Below are 17286 nucleotides of genomic sequence, written 5' to 3'. Positions count from 1 at the left end.
TACTATGTATCGCTTAAAACTCGGACTTTTTGATGAGAGGACACCTCTGGCTCTCATTTGTTGTGAGAATATGGTTATTCAACCAGTCTCCTGATAAATATCTCTTACCGCATGGACAAGTGCCCCATTGTGAGAGCTTCTCACGAAGATTATGTTCTCTCTTGGTGGACTCATCGTCGTAGCGGAAATGCTTGTTAAGTAAATGCTTCTTAAAGTCGTACCTCCTGTTAAACAGGCCAGACTTATGCCGACAGTTGCCCTTAGGGAAGACACATTTGAACCTTTTTTCGCTTTGATGGGTCCACATGTGCCTTGTCATGTCTCTAGAAATGGTTTTACCACACACGGTACATTTGGTAGGATCAACGAAAGTGGTTTCTACCAATGGCACGGACATGTTACTATCAGAGTTGACCATAGTGGTCATATCCGGATAGGATTGCAGCCCGAGCATATTGGAGGACTCAACGAACGACGTGGATTCATGGGACGGTAACAAGCCAGCTTCTTCCGTCGCTAGGCGGACAGGTGATCGAGAAAATGAGCTGTCCAGCAGAGTTGGCGAAGGTCTAGAAGATAGTCGAGAATGTTGATGGATGGGCATTGGATGCCCCATGTGTCGTAGGCTGCCACCGGTGTTCTGACTAAGCATCTCATCGGAACTTGATCTCTTTTGAGGTCTTCCAAGAACAGCTTCTTCGGCGTCTACTATGCTGTTTCTCTCATAGCTGCTTCTTCCAAAACTGCTTCGATCACCATAACTACTACTATCACCAAAGCTTGACCTTTCACCGAAGCCAACAGGCATAGGCGGTATAAAATCAGGCGACTGTTGATAGTACTGAAATGGCTGCTGGTGTCCCTGATGATAAGCCGGCGCATATTGTCTGTTCCAATTCGCCGAGGTGGTATTCTCAGGCTGAATCATCTGGTGAGGATGTCCTGGGAATGCTGGAGCATTACCAACGTTAGCGGCTTCTGGGTAGTCTGCTTGCGTCTGTTGCAAATAAGGAAAGACAGGATCATCTAACCTCAAGGGCTCCGAAAAGCTTTCTCTTTTAGGTTGACGTTCTCCAGGCATCATCCGAGCAGGATGCACGTTAGGGTCTTGCAAGTCCTGGTTGTGAGGGAAGATTTGCGACGATGAAGCATAGGACAGGTTTCTGTCTCCGGGTGCTTTGAAGTAAGTCAAGACGTCTGGAGAAGTTAGGTTAGTGAAAGGAAAGAGAGCTGATTGAAGATGCGGTTGCAAATCACACGTTTTGGAAATCAACTCTTCTGGATTGTCAAAGTAAAGACATATTGTAAAGCTTTTTCAAAAGCAGGGACCCCCAAGCCCTTTTTATACATGCAAGGCGCCAACTATAGCGCATAGATCTCGGGGTCTGATTAGTGATTGGAAACAGTCTTTCGGCGTCACTTTTGCTATGCAAGCCCAACAGCCATCGTTGGAGCCGTGCAGGTCAGACTCATGCACCCTTGTATGAATTCATGTACAACGTATGCACAGTTCCTTGTTTTGTGCTTAGTGTGCGAGTTTCAGGGCGGGGCTCTCAATTAACAAAGCCGGCGGTGATATGCGTGACGTTGACAGCATCAGGCACACATAAATTTTACCAAGGGTCTGGGGGGAAAGGGAAGAAAAAAAAGAAGTACACTAAAAGAAGGAATACTAGTAGGGCGGTTAAATTATTGGAGCTCAGCCCGCTTCAGCCCGCTTGTGTATGCTAAGTCAGGCACTACATAGTGTATAGGTCATACAGATGGAAAAAAGCTTAATTGTCCATTGTCATTTCTGTCTCCCGTAAGCATAAATAAGATTTAAATAGAAATGGAGGTGGTGAAAAGAAAAGGTAGTAGAGAAAAAAAGTTCAAAATAAGAAAAAAAAATAAAAAAAGCTTCATCAGCCACTTCCAGTTTCATCTTTGAGGCGGGAGAGACTCGCTTAGGGGCAGAAGGGCGGTCGTTGAATGCGAGAGCAAAGATGCAGAAAGTAGTAAAGTTTCGTATCGCACTGGGCGTAAACAGTGCTAGATTTGTGAGGGCCCCGGAAAAACAGGTAGTGGAAAAAGAAATAGGTTGAAAAAAACCCTTGAGGTCACAAAACGCCTGCCCCGTACAAAAGTACAGTCAGATTAACCGAATCGGTAACGTGTGGTAATATTAGGGCGGCTCCCCACCAAGTGATGCTGCTACACGTCGCTTATCTAAGCTTATAAGGATACGACGAGAAATGCACTCACTGCTAATGTTGTGTGAAAGGGAAGAAAGAGTATGACTTGTGGGAGTATCTTTTGCCGTGTTTCGGTTCGGAAAAATTACGTATGCTTTAATGCCACGAATTATTAGTAGCTGGAAGCGCTTTTTTTTTTCTTCGTGAGTGTCATGGTGCATGCTTCTGAGCAAGCGGGCTGGCTTTCCACAACTTCCATGCATGATGCACAGAATTCGCCCAGGGACAGGATGCGTATACCGCACCAGGCGAGCGAGCAACGCCCTGTTCATTTACGGTAGCTTAAGCGAAGGTTATGGAAGGGATAACGTTTACGTCTTTTTGCAGCCACAGCGCCACTATTGGGGTTGGTCACATCCTGACCATTTTCCTAGTTTTGCATGCCCAAATCGACACATGTAGGAACACACCAGGCCCTGCACCCTTCCGCCCAGAACAACTCTATTTTTTTTTTTTTTTTTTTTTTTCGGTGTTTTCACAAGCCACTTATGGCAGCCTTTTTTCTAAGAAAGAAAGACGTGGCTACTTTGTGTAAGGATATCACTTCACAACCAAAAGTTGTCAGTTTTGATCATATCTGGACAATTTGGGTTGTATGAATATAGCTCTATGGCTATACATTAGTATGGGTTGATGGGGGCCCTAGAAAGGCACTAGGAAGTTTTCTTTGTTGGGCTTCTATTACGGCAAACTTTAAATACAGAACAAAGGGGGCCTTTTCACCCAATGAACGTCCTTTGGAGTAGCATTATCATGGGTTTTCAAGCTTTTCACCTAAGTTCAAGCCCCCTCCCTCCCTCAAGTGGGTCAGTATTACGATAAAAGACCGTACCAAGGTGGTACGAATACGGCGGATCAGTAGGGTAAAAAAAGAAATCGGAAAAAAAATTAAACTTTCTTAGACCTTAGCGAAACAATAGGTTATAAATGTGCCTGAGGCGAAAAGGTAAATTAAGATCAAGGGTCGCTTCGTACATGACAAAGAAAAAGCAAAATACCGCCTAAACCAATATCAAAATAGGAGAAAGAGCAAATTAACTTTATTTGATACGAGGCGAATGATTGCATGATCGACGACATGAAGTGTCATTTCAAGGGTTTTGACATCTAGATCGAGGTTTCTACAACTGCATCGAGAACTCGGAGGGTCCGCTAAGTGCCTTGAAAATTTTTGGGCACTCTCGTAGATGCACGGCTTAGTTTTTGGAAGTGGTCTGATTTTTTGGAGCCCATATGTGGCTCTGTTAAATTTTAAGATTATTAATCGAGGTTACACTCGTAATACTGTCCTTGTTAGGTGTACACTGTTATGGTACTTCTCGCGCGAAGTAGGTATTAGGGCTCAAACCTCTATCACGTGATACTATTTACTCGCAGTGGGTAGGGTTACCCGGCTTGTGACGATGCTCTGTGCGACTCGGTGAAAAAAAAAAAACTCTCGAACCCTTTAACAAACTCCATCAACCAGTAAAACTAAAATGGGTGCCTACAAATACTTGGAAGAATTGCAGAGAAAGAAGCAATCTGATGTCGCTAGATTCTTGTTGAGAGTCAGATGTTGGGAATACAGACAGAAGAACGTCATCCACAGAGCCAGCAGACCATCTAGACCAGACAAGGCTAGAAGATTGGGTTACAAGGCCAAGCAGGGTTTCGTCATCTTCCGTATCAGAGTCAGAAGAGGTGGCAGAAAGAGACCAGTGCCAAAGGGTGCTACTTACGGTAAGCCAACCAACCAGGGTGTTACTCAGCTCAAGTACCAGAAGTCTTTGAGAGTCACCGCTGAGGAGAGAGTTGGTAGAAGAGCTGCTAACTTGAGAGTCTTGAACTCTTACTGGGTTAACCAGGACTCCACCTACAAGTACTACGAGGTTATCTTGGTTGATCCATCTCACAACGCTATCAGAAGAGACCCAAGATACAACTGGATTGTCAACCCAGTCCACAAGCACAGAGAAGCTAGAGGTCTCACTGCCGCTGGTAAGAAGTCCAGAGGTATTGCCAAGGGTCACTTGTTCAACAACACCAAGGCCGGCCGTCGTCACACTTGGAAGAAGCACAACACTTTGTCCTTGTGGAGATACAGATCTTAAGCGCGTTAGCTTATGGTTTGTTGAATCACTTATTGGTGTGGCTCATTGGGTTATGAAAATATGAATTGCATCATGCGAATTTAATCTGGAAACTGTAGATAATAGGCCTGCTCCTATGTAGATACTACCTGAAGCGATGAGCTCAATTTAAACGTACTTCAAGAGTACCTTATTTAAGTGCTCAAATTTGACCGAATTTGACGTTATCAAATAAGCCATGTTTCTATGGGCGTCAACTCCTTAAAGCATTGTCCAGGCGATCATATACGTGCCTTTCATAGTGCTCTTCCGTTTCCCCGTCCTCATTCATATGAAGTAAAGGAGGTGCTTGCAGCCACTAGCAATTAACATGAAACCTGAAAAAAAGCTAGCAAAGCAACGTTTCTTTCTTATCCTAATCCCTCATTTTCTTCATTTTACCAACTCTCAGATTCACCATCATAACAATCTACATATCTGGCGATGGCACCCTGTAACCCGAGTCATAGTCTGACTCGTACCATAGATAATTAAGTATGGCGCGGGACAAACACCCGTGCCTCTAATAAGGGAACGAGGTGGAACCAATTGAAAAAATTGGTACCTGATCTCCTTCACAGTCTTTGGCTTTATTGAATTCAGTTTTGATTGGTATTTTCCCCTTGTCTACTTCATCCACTTCTTGAAAGGACACTTTACTTTGCACCCAGGACACTTCATCTCCTTGCAAAGCATCCCCCACTTCCAATCAATTATTGCGACAACCTACATAGCTCAGGTTGCACTGATAGATAAGTTCATACTCGCTTTTTATCACCCCAAAGACTAAAAACATGGCACACTCAAAGACTGCCATTTTGTCGGTTTACGACAAAACTGGATTGTTGGACTTGGCTAAGGGCTTGGCTGCCGCCAATGTCAGAATCTTAGCCTCTGGCGGTACCGCCAAGTTGGTTCGTGAGGCTGGTTTCCCTGTCGAAGACGTTTCTTCCATCACCCACGCCCCAGAGATGTTGGGCGGTAGAGTTAAGACTTTGCACCCTGCTGTTCACGGTGGTATCTTGGCCAGAAACCTCGAAAACGATGAGGCTGACTTGGCCGCCCAGGGCATTGAGAAGGTCGACTACGTTGTCTGCAACTTGTACCCATTTAAGGAGACTGTCTCCAAGGCTGCTGTCACTGTTGACGAGGCCGTTGAGGAGATTGACATTGGTGGTGTTACCTTGTTGAGAGCTGCTGCTAAGAACCACGCCAGAGTCACCATCTTGTCTGACCCTCACGACTACGCCGTCTTCTTGGAGGAATTGAAGTCTGGCGAGGTTTCTTCTGAGACTAGAAACAGATTGGCTCTTAAGGCCTTTGAGCACACTGCTGACTATGATGTTGCCATCTCTGACTTCTTCAGAAAGCAATACTCTGAGAACGTTTCTCAATTGCCATTGAGATACGGTGCCAACCCTCACCAGAAGCCAGCCCAGGCTTTCGTTCCTCAGGGCGACTTGCCATTCAAGGTTTTGGGTGGTTCTCCTGGCTACATCAACTTGTTGGATGCTTTGAACTCTTGGCCTTTGGTCAAGGAGTTGTCTGCCTCCTTGAACTTGCCAGCCGCTGCTTCTTTCAAGCACGTTTCTCCAGCTGGTGCCGCCGTTGGTTTGCCATTGACCGATGTTGAGAAGAAGATTTACTTCGTTGAGGACATTGAGAACTTGTCTCCATTGGCTAACGCTTACGCCAGAGCCAGAGGTGCCGACAGAATGTCTTCTTTCGGTGACTGGATTGCTTTGTCTAACATCGTTGATCTTCCAACCGCTCAGATCATCTCTAAGGAGGTTTCTGACGGTGTTATCGCTCCAGGTTTCTCTGACGAGGCTTTGGAGATCTTGAGAAAGAAGAAGAACGGTAAGTACTGTATTTTGCAGATTGATCCAAACTTCACCCCAGATGCCATTGAGTCTAGACAAGTCTATGGCATTACTTTGCAGCAGAAGAGAAACGATGCTATCATCAAGGGTTCTTCTTTCAAGGAAATCGTTTCCAAGAACAAGGAGTTGACTGAACAAGGTACCGTTGACTTGACTGTTGCCACCATCGCCTTGAAGTACACTCAGTCCAACTCTGTCTGTTACGCCAAGAACGGTATGGTGATCGGTTTGGGTGCTGGCCAGCAATCTAGAATTCACTGTACCAGATTGGCCGGTGACAAGGCTGACAACTGGTGGTTGAGACAACACCCAAGAGTCTTGGGCTTCAAGTGGGCCAAGGGTGTCAAGAGACCAGAAAAGTCTAACGCTATCGACTTGTACGTCTCCAACCAGATCCCTAAGACTGAGCCAGAGAAGAGCGAGTACGAATCCAAGTTCGCCGAGCTTCCAGCTCCTTTGACCGAGGAGGAGAGATCCGAATGGTTGGGCAAGTTGAACGACGTTGCCTTGTCTTCCGACGCTTTCTTCCCATTCCCAGACAATGTTTACAGAGCTGTCAGATCTGGTGTCAAGTACATTGCCGCCCCATCTGGATCAGTCATGGACAAGGCTGTTTTCTCTGCCGCTGACTCTTACGACATTGTTTATGTCGAGAACCCTATTCGTTTGTTCCACCACTAATTCCTTTAAGTAGCATCCATATATTAAGTTAAACGATTAAGAATTCCCCAGTAGAGAATGTATTTCGCAGCCAGTGTTTGTATACTAGGCAGGGCCCTCCACTAAGGCATAACAAATATGAACAAAACCAAAAATTACATCATAAATCAAATTGTGGCCAAGTTGTCTTATAGAAGTACATCTTATTTAACCATTAATTATATCATTTTAGCTTTTTTGGTGTTGCAATTACTAGCTTCCCTTATGGGTAGGGCTACCGTGTCGCTTACTTTTCTGCAGTCTTGGCTCACCTCGAACAACTACGTCAAAAAAGAGAAAAAAGTTAGCCACCGTTCAGCCAATCTCCAACATGGATTCAGAATACAGTTATGACGAAGGGTCTGAAACATGGCCATACTTCGTGTTGGCATTGTTAGTGTTCGCCTTGTTGCCCGTCACGGTCATCTATTTATGGGGAGCCACAGGATTGGGCTCTTCAACGAAGAAGCGTGTCAGAGGGTCTATTGAACACAACCATAAGTCCTTGAAGTTGGAACACGCCGACGCAATTGAGAAGTTCCACTCTCGCGTTAGGTCGGACAGAATCTTCAACAAGAAGCTTTTGTTTTTGGTTGTGGGCTGGGGTCTTGCGGCTTTCATTTGGGTGTCTTTTGCCAAAGAGGTTAGCTTGCAAGGTTTCTTTGACCCCCACACCATTTTGGACTTACCTTATAGTGCTACAGACAAGGAGATTAAGTCCAAGTATAAGAAGTTGTCCTTGATTTACCACCCGGATAAGCTTGTGAAATATACAGAGACTGTAAGAAAGGAAATGGAGGGCCAGTTTCTCCGCATGAACCAGGCTTACAGAGCTTTGACTGATGAAGTTACCATGGAAAACATCAAAAAGTATGGCCACCCTGACGGCCAGCAGCAAATTACTCACGGTATTGCTATTCCTAAGTTCTTGGTTGAAGGCAAGTACTCGCCAATCATGATTATCTTTTATTTCGTTTTGATTGGTGTCCTCATGCCCGTCATTGTTGGCTCGTGGTGGAATAACGTGAAGACCCATACTAAAGGCGGCTTGCATGTCGATACCGCTGCTCTTTTCGTCCGCAGGTTGGCCGACAAGAACCCAGGCAAGGTTTTCACCGCCTTTGACATTTTGGATTGGGTGCTTCAGTCCCATGAGATCAGCAAAAGCTATTCCAACTTGACCTTTGAACAGCTCAAGTCCGTTGTTGTGAACCATATGAACCGTGAGGCTCGTGTTTCTGGTGATCTTCTTTTGGAGGCAGAGAAATTGAACCTTCTCTCTCAGCTTCCTACTCTCATCAACGGGTTTATTGAAATTGCCACCGTTTTCAGAGCTCACGATGTCATCACTGCTGCTTATGATTTGCTCAAAGGACTTTACCAGGCTTCGTCGCCAGTTGGAAAGCACAGAGAATTGTTGCAGCTTCCATTTATTGACAAGCAAACCATTGAATCTCAGCCTATCAAAAAGCTTGGAAAATTACTCACTTTGCCTAAGGAAAAAGCTGGCAAGGTTCTTGGTATCTCTGACGCTGACAAGCTTGAAGTTGCCCTTGATGTGGCCGCCAACATTCCTTTCATCAGAGTCCTCGATGCCTCTTTCAGAGTGCCAGGTGAGGATATTGTTCCTCCAAACTCAACCACGCATGTGGTAGTCTACTTCTTAATCAAGTCTCAAAGACTAAAATCTGTGCCTGAAATCTCTGAGGAACGTTTCCTTGAGGTTGAGGACATTGAAGACTTGAAGAACCCATTGAGATCAAATGAAGCTCAGCCTGAGTTGCCTCACGCTTATGCTCCGTACTTCCCTAGCGATGTCGCTAACCAATGGGATGCCTACATTGTCGGCCAAAGGGACAACAAATTTGTCGAAGGTACTGCTGCTGCTCCTTTGGAAAGAGTTGACTTGAGCAACTTGGAACTAACACAAGAGCAATGGGTCGAAGGTAAGGAAGACACTGTCATTCTCAGTTCCTTCAAGATCCGTTTGCCTGTGCCAGCTCCTCCATCGAAGGGCACCTACCACTTCAGATTACTTTTGAAGAACAATGCATACTTCGGCAACGATGTCGATATTCCATTGGAAATGAATGTCCTGGATCCACCAATCAATGTCGAAGCTGTCAAGAAGGCCGCAAAGGCCTTTGGTGGTGCTGATGATGATGAGGATGACGACTCTGACAGTGACATCTCAGATCCCGAGGAGGATTCGTTAGCTGGTGCATTGGCTGCGCTTAGAGGTGAGGCTGTCAAGAAGGCTGATGGCGATGAAGAAGAGGAGGATGACAACGAAAGTGTTTTCACCGACATCAACACTGACACTGAAGATGAAGGTGAGAAGTAGAATGTATCATAGGAAGATATACAAAGTCTATTCAAAATTTATGGATATAACTATACCGTCAAGGTGAGTAGCACAGCATCTGGTTCGTTCAAACCCTGTTGCTTGTAGTAGTCTTTAACAACTTCAGGCGACTTCTTGAAGCCCTTCTTTTCATACCATTCAATAGCCGTGGTGTTCACAGCATGCACATGCAAAAAGATCTCGTGGATAAACTTCTCTTTCGCTTGTTCAATGATCCATTCGAGCAACTTTGACCCGATACCCAAGTTTCTGTATGCCTCAAGCACGGAGAGAGATTCCACGTAAATTGCGTTTGGGATACTCTTTGAAGGTAATTGAGATGTATTTGCCGACTCGAAGCTAGGGATATTATGCGAGGAGTTCATCAATTTGCCTCTTACTTGGCCCACCGGGAGTTCACTGTAGAACGCCAACTTCACAACCTGGTCGTTGTTAAAAGAGTCATTATACCAAGTTTCAGGATAAGATGTGGGGAGTGTGACTTGAAGGAGTTTTTTAAATGTGCCGATATTATTGACGGTCAAGTCGTCTAGCGTGATAATGCTTCTACCCATGATGAACTCTCTAGCCTAGTTTAATTTTCAACTTAGTGCGCTTACACTGTGCACAGTAGTAGGAGAGCCAGACGTTGATGACTTCTTTCAATAGGTACCGCTGAACCGTTTTATGTATTTTCATGAAGTTTTATAAAATACTATAATTCCATTGAACTACAATTTGGCTTGATTTCTGTCCCTTACATCAGTTGTGTATCCATATTTGTAGATGATGAAACGGCATCATGTAAGAGTCCATAAGCCAATTCCACTTTGATCTATCTGTTTCAGGTAACACCAACAATTTACAGCACAACTGTAAAAACTTTGATGAATCGAATCAATTTTCACGATACTTTCGATTTTTGGCAGAGACGATTATGTTGGACCATTTAGCCAAAAACCGCGAATGGTTGCGAATATCTATACGAGATGGTTGAGGCTACCAGAAAAAGCCATCCACAATATATACCTAAGAACATTTCAAACCTACCAAATTGGTCTACTTTCCGATTTGCTCCAGGAACAGACTTTTTGAATGTCAAGGATAATACGCCATGGTCATTGTTGGAGAAACACAAGGAAAATCATATGAACCTGTCATGTGACGGAATCCCCCGCCATTACTAGTATTTAAATTATGCGACCCACAACTGGCTATTTAGCATTTAGGGTCCTTTTGAAACCGGAGTTCATTTCACATCTGCAGCTCCAAGTTTTCTTTATCCACACCGCTATAAATCCTCCGAAGGTTAAATCAATTGCATATGATCGCCTTCATTATCATTGTCCTTCTTATCGCTTACTTTGCAAAGTCCATAATCTCCGACTTCATGTCAACGCCAGCCCAGGTCAACGCCGAGCCTCCAACCCAAACGGCCTACACTCCAAAGACTCTTGCCAAGTTCAACGGTAAGGATGACCCTAACGTTTACCTTGCTGTGAGAGGTAAGGTCTTTGACGTTACTAACGGTAAGGCCTTCTACGGACCTGGCGGCCCATACGAGAACTTTGCTGGAAGGGATGCTTCTAGGGGATTGGCTTACAACTCCTTCGACCCATCTGTTTTGACCCCAATTGACCAGCCTCTTGACACTTTGCAAGACTTGAGTGCTGAGGAGAAGGAGTCTTTGGACAACTGGGAGAGCCACTTCGAGGGCAAGTACAAACTTGTCGGTACTTTGGACAACGAGACGAAATGATTTCTGCTCTTCTTGTCTTTGGATAAGGGTTTCGCCTTGCACTCATGTCTTTTCTTGCTTTGCGTTGCGTTGTAGCGACAAGATGCGAGCAAAAGACGTTACTCGAGTGCTACAATTGAATCTACTGGCGACTCCTAAACCAAACTGTTACTATGCATAGCCTTTTAATATAGTTTTGTTACATTCTTCTTGTAGTCTTGATACTGGTATACTCTGGCTAAATGTACTGGTGCGAAATGTAGTAGCGGAAGCGCAGAGGGAAAAAATCCAAGTTGAAAATAAGAAGCGATAAACCCAGACAAGACCACCTTTAAGCAACACTAAATCCCCATACAACATGTCTTTTAGAGGCGGCAGAGGTAACCGGGGTGGTTTTGGCCAAAGCAACAATGCATTTTCCAACAATGGCAACGGGCCAAACAACAACGTTGAAGTTGAAATCTTTGGTTGGAATGGCGCCTCCCCCAGTGAATGTGTTGCCTTTATTTCAAGAAAATGCAAAGTGCCCGTAACGAATTATTCGGTTAACACTGGCACTGGCGGCCTTCGTGGATTTGTCAACTCTCAAGATGCCGACCAGCTTGTTAACTGGTCGGGTGTGAGATTCGCTGGTAGCATTTTAAAAATCACCAAGCTCAATAACCAAGGTGGCTTTGGCTCGTCGCCCCAGATGGGTGGCCAGGCTCAAGGAGGTGGTGATAACACTATTGAAACACTCACCATGTTTCTTAAACTGAGATATAACCCAGAGATCAAGTTGTTGAATTTGAGCTCGGTGCAACAGGACCCAACGCTATCCGCCAAAGGTTTCTTCGGAAGCATATCTACTACATCTAAGTTCTTTCCGGCCTTGATGAAAATTGCTGCTGATTTGAAGTTGGAGGTGACAAGCGCAGATCTTTCAAACAACAACTTGACCGACCTTTCAACTATTTCAACATTGGCTGTCACTTTCCCCAAGTTGCAGAATTTGGCTTTGCTGAATAACAGACTCTCCCGTGTTAAGATCTTTGATTCCTGGAAAAAGAAACTTAGCGCTTTAAGAGAACTCATTCTTGCTGGAAACCCTCTTCTCAATACCACAAACCCAAATGAGGTAAACACCATCAAGTCTGAGCTTCTCAAGGTCTTCCCACGTCTTGTTGTTCTAGACGGCGAGATCCTCAGAAACGAGGAAATCCTCCGGAAGAACCTTACTTTGCCTTTCGAGCGTCCACAGGCCATGTTTTTCCAGACGACGGACATTCAGGGTGTTTCAACAAACTTTATCACGAACTTCTACAAATTGTGGGATGGCGACCGTCAACAACTCATGGTTCTTTATCAAAATGAATCGCAGTTCTCTTTCCAGGTTGACTCTTCGCATCCTCGTGCTTTTGATCCCAAAGATACTCCTGACTTTGGCTACTATATTCCCCAGTCTAGAAACCTCACTCGAGTCTCGTCTGTCAAGGCTAAAATGGGCAGACTTGCTCATGGGCAGGAGCAAATCTTCAAGTTGTTTACACAGCTCCCTAAAACTCAGCACGATCTCCTCACCAAGCCTGATGATTTTAGCATGGAAGCGCACCCTCTACCTCAGCTAAACGCCATTTGTATCACTTTGCATGGAAGTTTCCAAGAGACCGCTCCACCTGATAACTTAGAGCTGGTTAACAACCTGGGCCATGGTAGAAACAGATACCAAGCTAAGAAATCAAAAATCCCGTTGGGAAGAAAGGGCTTCGACAGGACCTTGATTGTCATTTCTGGCCCAAACAATAGTATGATTGTGGCCAGCGACTTATTGTGTATTAGGGCAGAAGTTGACTCAAGTGCTTTCAGACCAGACCAGAACGCTGCTGCCCAGCCACAGCCATCGCCATCTCCAGTACCAGGCATCGGGGGAGCTGGTTCGCCTGCTCCAAACGCAAGCGTAACGCCTACTCCACCAGCTCCTGGCGTTCCTACAGCAGCAGACTTACCTGCTGAAATCAAGGCGAACTTCAACGCTGTCCAACAAGAACTTCTCGTCAAGGTCTTACTAGAAACAAAACTTAACATCCAATACGGAGTTATGCTCTGCCAACAGAGCAATTGGGACTACCAACAATGCATTACAAACTTCAAAACGTCGGCTTCGTCGCTTCCGCCAGACGCTTTCGCACGTTAAATAGACTAAATAAAATCAGTGTCTTCTCTGCGTATCACCACTATGTACCATGAAACCACATCGCGATCTTTCATAGATCAACATGCGCATTACTACTACCACGCTGAAATGGCCAAAAAGTACAACATAGCGATGGTCTGTGACTACTTCTACCCTCAGCCAGGAGGTGTGGAGTTCCACGTGTACCATTTATCCCAGAAACTTATAGACTTGGGCCATTCTGTTGTTATAGTAACTCATGACTACGGTTCACGAACTGGAGTCCGTATGTTAACCAACGGTCTACGAGTTTACTATTTGCCATTTTTGCAAGTCTACAGAAGTACCACGTTCCCTTCCGTTTTCCTGCTATTCCCAGTTCTACGAAACATCTTTATTAGAGAAGAGATTGACATTGTCCATGGCCATGGATCATTTTCCACGCTTGGCTGTGAAGCTATATTCCATGGCAGAACCATGGGCCTACGAACAGTCTTTACGGATCACTCATTGTTTGGCTTTGCTGACTTTCAGTCTGTTGTGGGTAACAAAGTCCTCAAGTTCACATTGAGTGATACAAGTCATGTTATCTGTGTGTCTCATACATGCAAAGAGAACACTTCACTTCGAGCATCTCTCGATCCTATGGACGTGTCCGTTATACCTAATGCGGTGATATCCGCTGACTTTGCACCAAGTACTTCATTGAAACGGGATAAATCTCGGATCACAATCGTGGTGATATCAAGACTCTTTCCTAATAAGGGTGCAGACCTTCTTACGGCAATTGTCCCTCGCATCTGTGAAGCCAAACCGAATGTCGACTTCCTCATTGCTGGCGATGGGCCCAAGTTCCTTGACTTGGAGCAGATGCGTGAAAAGTACTTTCTTCAGGAAAGAGTGTCGTTAATTGGTGCAGTGAAGCATGAACAAGTTCGAGACGTCATGGTTCAAGGCGATATTTACTTACACCCTTCTTTGACCGAAGCTTTTGGAACGGTTATTGTGGAAGCCGCCTCTTGTGGATTATACGTGGTAACAACCAAGGTTGGTGGTATTCCAGAAGTCCTCCCTCATCATATGACCAGTTTTGCTGACCCCGAAGAAGATTCGTTGGTCCTGGCGCTGTTGAAAGCAATTGACTTAGTACTGCTGGGAGCTATAGATACTTCACAGTTTCATAATGAAGTTGCGAAGATGTACAGTTGGGTTAACATCGCCAACAGAACCCAGAATGTTTACCAATCACTCGAATCTAAACCGTTGAACAAGCCATTGCTAGAGAGATTGAAGAAGTACTACTGCTGTGGAGTAATCGCAGGAAAACTCTACGTCATTTGCGTTATCGTCGACATTTTCATTCTAATAGTTTTGGAATTTTTCTACCCAGCAGATCACATCGATCGTGCAACAAAATGGCCCAAGAACCCTAAGGCTTCTCTCAAAGACTCAGCTGAAAAGAAACAACATATTAATGGTGCCTCAGACAATGAAATAGATTCTTTGAGGCCATAGAATTCATCTTGGTATTCAGCATTCTCATAGCATATGCTCGTCTGTTGCGAGCTTTATATAAATAAGTAGGAAGCTTTGCTTTTTGCGAAGGCATCGAAACAGCCTTTTGCAACCAAGATAGATCATCATCATGGGTTGCAGAAGTTAAATTCGTACCTGTTTTAATCATCGTTCTCAAGAAAGAGATCTCTTCAAGTAGTGCTGCTTCTTCTGTATACTTCTTTTCAGAAGCCAAATCTTCAAACACTTTGGTCTGTTGACCCGCCAAGCTAAGTGTTTCAAGAGCTAGGTATTCATGGGCCTGTTTCTCAAGAGAGCGGTTTTCCTCGACCAAGGCTCTATATCGTTGCTCGAGATTCTCATAATCCTCCTTTAATTTAGCAACAAGCTTCTTTGTCATCACTTTATCTTCAGCGTACTTAAGACTTGTTGAAGACAAGTTTTGCTCTAGCATACTAATGTTGAGTTCCAATTCACGGATCCTCCTATCACTTGAAGTATCGGAGGGCGAAGGTTGGTCATCTAGAGCAGGCCTCATACTTGGCTCGTTCAAATTGACTGATGCTCTTAGAATATCCTCTGAAGCCTCTGCCTCGAAAGATAAATCAGTGTCTTCTAGATTTACCTGAAGACTTTTGACGGCGCTTCGAGCCTTGATGAAGTCGTCATGAGAAGAACTAAATAGATCAGCAAGCAATGCCTGTAAGTGCTCTTGTTTGTCGTCCATCGCAGCTTCATGTACCTCTAGCACCTTTTTGCTGATACTCCACAACTTGTCCCCTATGAACAAAGTACGTTCCGGGTCAAAAGGCTTATACTTCATGAGTTCTTTTTTAGAATTTTCCTCGAGATTGCTCCGTAGCCTTGCTAAACTTGTCCTGCAAGATTTCATGAGTTGATAAATATCAGCTAGCTCTTTGGGTAGCTTACCTAGCGCTTCCTGTTCGAGGAATCTGATAAGACGAATTGCATTGCCCATTTCAGCGTCAGCTTGCATTAGAAAATGTGTAAAACAAGATCTGTACTTCATGTTGAGTGGTTCCTCGGGAATTAAAGAGCTGCTGATACAGCTAAGAACACACGATTCGTCGATACAGGCAATATCAGACTCCAAGAACTTGGATCTTATGAAAGCAACCTCTTTTTTTCCATTTTCCGCTCCAGACTTAAGCTGGAGTAGAGTGTCCTCAGAAAGCAAATTATGCATGAGTATCGATTCAAGAAATACAACAGTTCCCAGTGATTTTGACAATTCTAATATGATTTTAGATGCTTGGAAAGGTCCATCCTCGAGAACCTTAATAACCGCAAGTATTTCAGCTCTCAAGTCGTGTATGTCCGTTAAGACCTTGATTTGGGGTTTCAAGGAAGTCGGCACGACAGTGTCAATAATGCTAGCTCGAGAGCTTCTCGCGAACTCGAGCAAAGACCCCAAGTAGCCAGCTTCATCGCCGGTGTGAAGCCGAGATACCTCTATAATGCCCTCCTTATCCCCTGCTGTCAGTGCAACATGCTTATTAAGTTGTATCTTTAGTTTCGTGTTGTTTTCCGTCAATTCGGCAACCATTTTTTCATAGGACTTCAAGGAACCAGCAAGCCCAGTGATTTCATTCCTCAAATTTGTCTCTACCTCCTTGCTTTCCTGGATCAAGTCCAGGTCCAATTCACGTATCTCCTTGAGTTCCTCGATGGTGACGGTTAGCTCATTCACCTTTTCTTGCAAGGTCTCATTCTGCGAGCTGAGATGCTCAATCAAGTCATCCAGAGACAGTATGGATTCAAGACGGAGATGAAGATCTCTAATAGTTTCCTCAGATTTCTCAAGTGTTTCTATGGTAGCGCGATGAGTGGCCTTGAGATGCTGAAGCTCATCACTAACAACCGACAGGGCGTCTTCCTTTTCGGCAAGCATACGTTTCGTTTCAGCGTGGCTTGTACTTAGATGCTCAAAAGCATCATTGAGCTTCTTATTTTGCTTTAGAAGACTTGCAACTTCGTTGGAATCCAATTGAGAGGGCGCCAGCGCCAAAACCTCTTCTTCCAACTGTTTGTTTATGTTCAATTCTTCACACACCAAATCATACTCACGTTTGAGTTCGTCGTATTTGCTCCTAGTTTCCTCAAGTGCACGTTCAAGTGATGAATTGTGTTCGTGAATGTACTCAGTGTCAACGGCTGAATTCTCAATGACGGATTCGAGATGTTCAATTTTCAAATCTTTGGAGTTTAAGCTTTCTTCCAATTGAATGATGTTGTGCTTCTTTTCCTCAATGTCTTCTAGAGTCTTTCTTAGCTTCTGTTGCAACCGCTCAATGATGAGCTCCACATTCCCAGCTGGTTTGTTATTAGCCAGATTATCAGCCTGTACTAGCTGTGGCCTGACAAAGATACCATACTGACCTTCCTTTGAACAAGTAAAGTATCGAATGTCATTAACTGAGCCATCGTTCCTTCCCTGTGAGGAATCCAATTCAACACCAACCCAATCACCATCTGCAAATTGGGTTTTTCCATAGAACCGTACAACGCCCAACTGGTCTCTCACCTGACAATGCTGGCCGATCTGAAAGCCCGAGGACATCGAAGTATCTAAAGCGCCCAAAAGCAGAC

At 44.6% G+C, this 17286-nt stretch overlaps 9 protein-coding genes across 9 annotated transcripts; 6 read left to right on the top strand and 3 right to left on the bottom strand. All coding sequences in view use genetic code 12, as the record gives it.

Moving 5' to 3' along the window:
* Window positions 1–13: 13 nt before the first annotated feature.
* Window positions 14–1081, bottom strand: CXQ85_001846 (uncharacterized protein; the record flags this gene model as incomplete). The annotated part of the gene is made up of 1 exon (XM_025485542.1): window positions 14–1081. One exon carries the CDS (start codon window positions 1079–1081, stop codon window positions 14–16), a length of 1068 nt encoding a protein of 355 aa, XP_025341007.1.
* Window positions 1082–3712: 2631 nt separating this feature from the next.
* On the top strand, window positions 3713–4327 carry RPL15A (60S ribosomal protein eL15; the record flags this gene model as incomplete). The annotated part of the gene is made up of 1 exon (XM_025485541.1): window positions 3713–4327. The coding sequence occupies one exon, from the start codon at window positions 3713–3715 to the stop codon at window positions 4325–4327; it is 615 nt and encodes a 204-aa protein (XP_025341006.1).
* Window positions 4328–5139: 812 nt separating this feature from the next.
* Window positions 5140–6909, top strand: ADE17 (bifunctional phosphoribosylaminoimidazolecarboxamide formyltransferase/IMP cyclohydrolase; the record flags this gene model as incomplete). Its single annotated transcript, XM_025485540.1, has 1 exon — window positions 5140–6909. One exon carries the CDS (start codon window positions 5140–5142, stop codon window positions 6907–6909), a length of 1770 nt encoding a protein of 589 aa, XP_025341005.1.
* A 349-nt stretch (window positions 6910–7258) lies between these two features.
* On the top strand, window positions 7259–9271 carry CXQ85_001843 (protein-transporting protein; the record flags this gene model as incomplete). The annotated part of the gene is made up of 1 exon (XM_025485539.1): window positions 7259–9271. One exon carries the CDS (start codon window positions 7259–7261, stop codon window positions 9269–9271), a length of 2013 nt encoding a protein of 670 aa, XP_025341004.1.
* A 50-nt stretch (window positions 9272–9321) lies between these two features.
* Window positions 9322–9846, bottom strand: NAT5 (peptide alpha-N-acetyltransferase subunit; the record flags this gene model as incomplete). Its single annotated transcript, XM_025485538.1, has 1 exon — window positions 9322–9846. The coding sequence occupies one exon, from the start codon at window positions 9844–9846 to the stop codon at window positions 9322–9324; it is 525 nt and encodes a 174-aa protein (XP_025341003.1).
* A 749-nt stretch (window positions 9847–10595) lies between these two features.
* DAP1 (Dap1p) lies at window positions 10596–11030 on the top strand (the record flags this gene model as incomplete). The annotated part of the gene is made up of 1 exon (XM_025485537.1): window positions 10596–11030. The coding sequence occupies one exon, from the start codon at window positions 10596–10598 to the stop codon at window positions 11028–11030; it is 435 nt and encodes a 144-aa protein (XP_025341002.1).
* A 337-nt stretch (window positions 11031–11367) lies between these two features.
* Window positions 11368–13182, top strand: MEX67 (Mex67p; the record flags this gene model as incomplete). Its single annotated transcript, XM_025485536.1, has 1 exon — window positions 11368–13182. The coding sequence occupies one exon, from the start codon at window positions 11368–11370 to the stop codon at window positions 13180–13182; it is 1815 nt and encodes a 604-aa protein (XP_025341001.1).
* A 42-nt stretch (window positions 13183–13224) lies between these two features.
* SPT14 (phosphatidylinositol N-acetylglucosaminyltransferase) lies at window positions 13225–14676 on the top strand (the record flags this gene model as incomplete). The annotated part of the gene is made up of 1 exon (XM_025485535.1): window positions 13225–14676. The coding sequence occupies one exon, from the start codon at window positions 13225–13227 to the stop codon at window positions 14674–14676; it is 1452 nt and encodes a 483-aa protein (XP_025341000.1).
* A 24-nt stretch (window positions 14677–14700) lies between these two features.
* NIP100 (Nip100p) lies at window positions 14701–17257 on the bottom strand (the record flags this gene model as incomplete). Its single annotated transcript, XM_025485534.1, has 2 exons — window positions 14701–14727; window positions 14777–17257. The coding sequence occupies 2 exons, from the start codon at window positions 17255–17257 to the stop codon at window positions 14701–14703; spliced, it is 2508 nt and encodes an 835-aa protein (XP_025340999.1).
* Between the last annotated feature and the right edge of the window lie 29 nt (window positions 17258–17286).

This window comes from Candidozyma haemuli (genome assembly GCF_002926055.2).
Source record: "Candidozyma haemuli strain B11899 chromosome Unknown C_2014730914, whole genome shotgun sequence".
In the NCBI taxonomy this organism is placed as follows: domain Eukaryota; kingdom Fungi; phylum Ascomycota; class Pichiomycetes; order Serinales; family Metschnikowiaceae; genus Candidozyma; species Candidozyma haemuli.
Note: the sequence above shows the minus strand (reverse complement) of the source record. Positions and strands in the feature narration are given on the sequence as shown.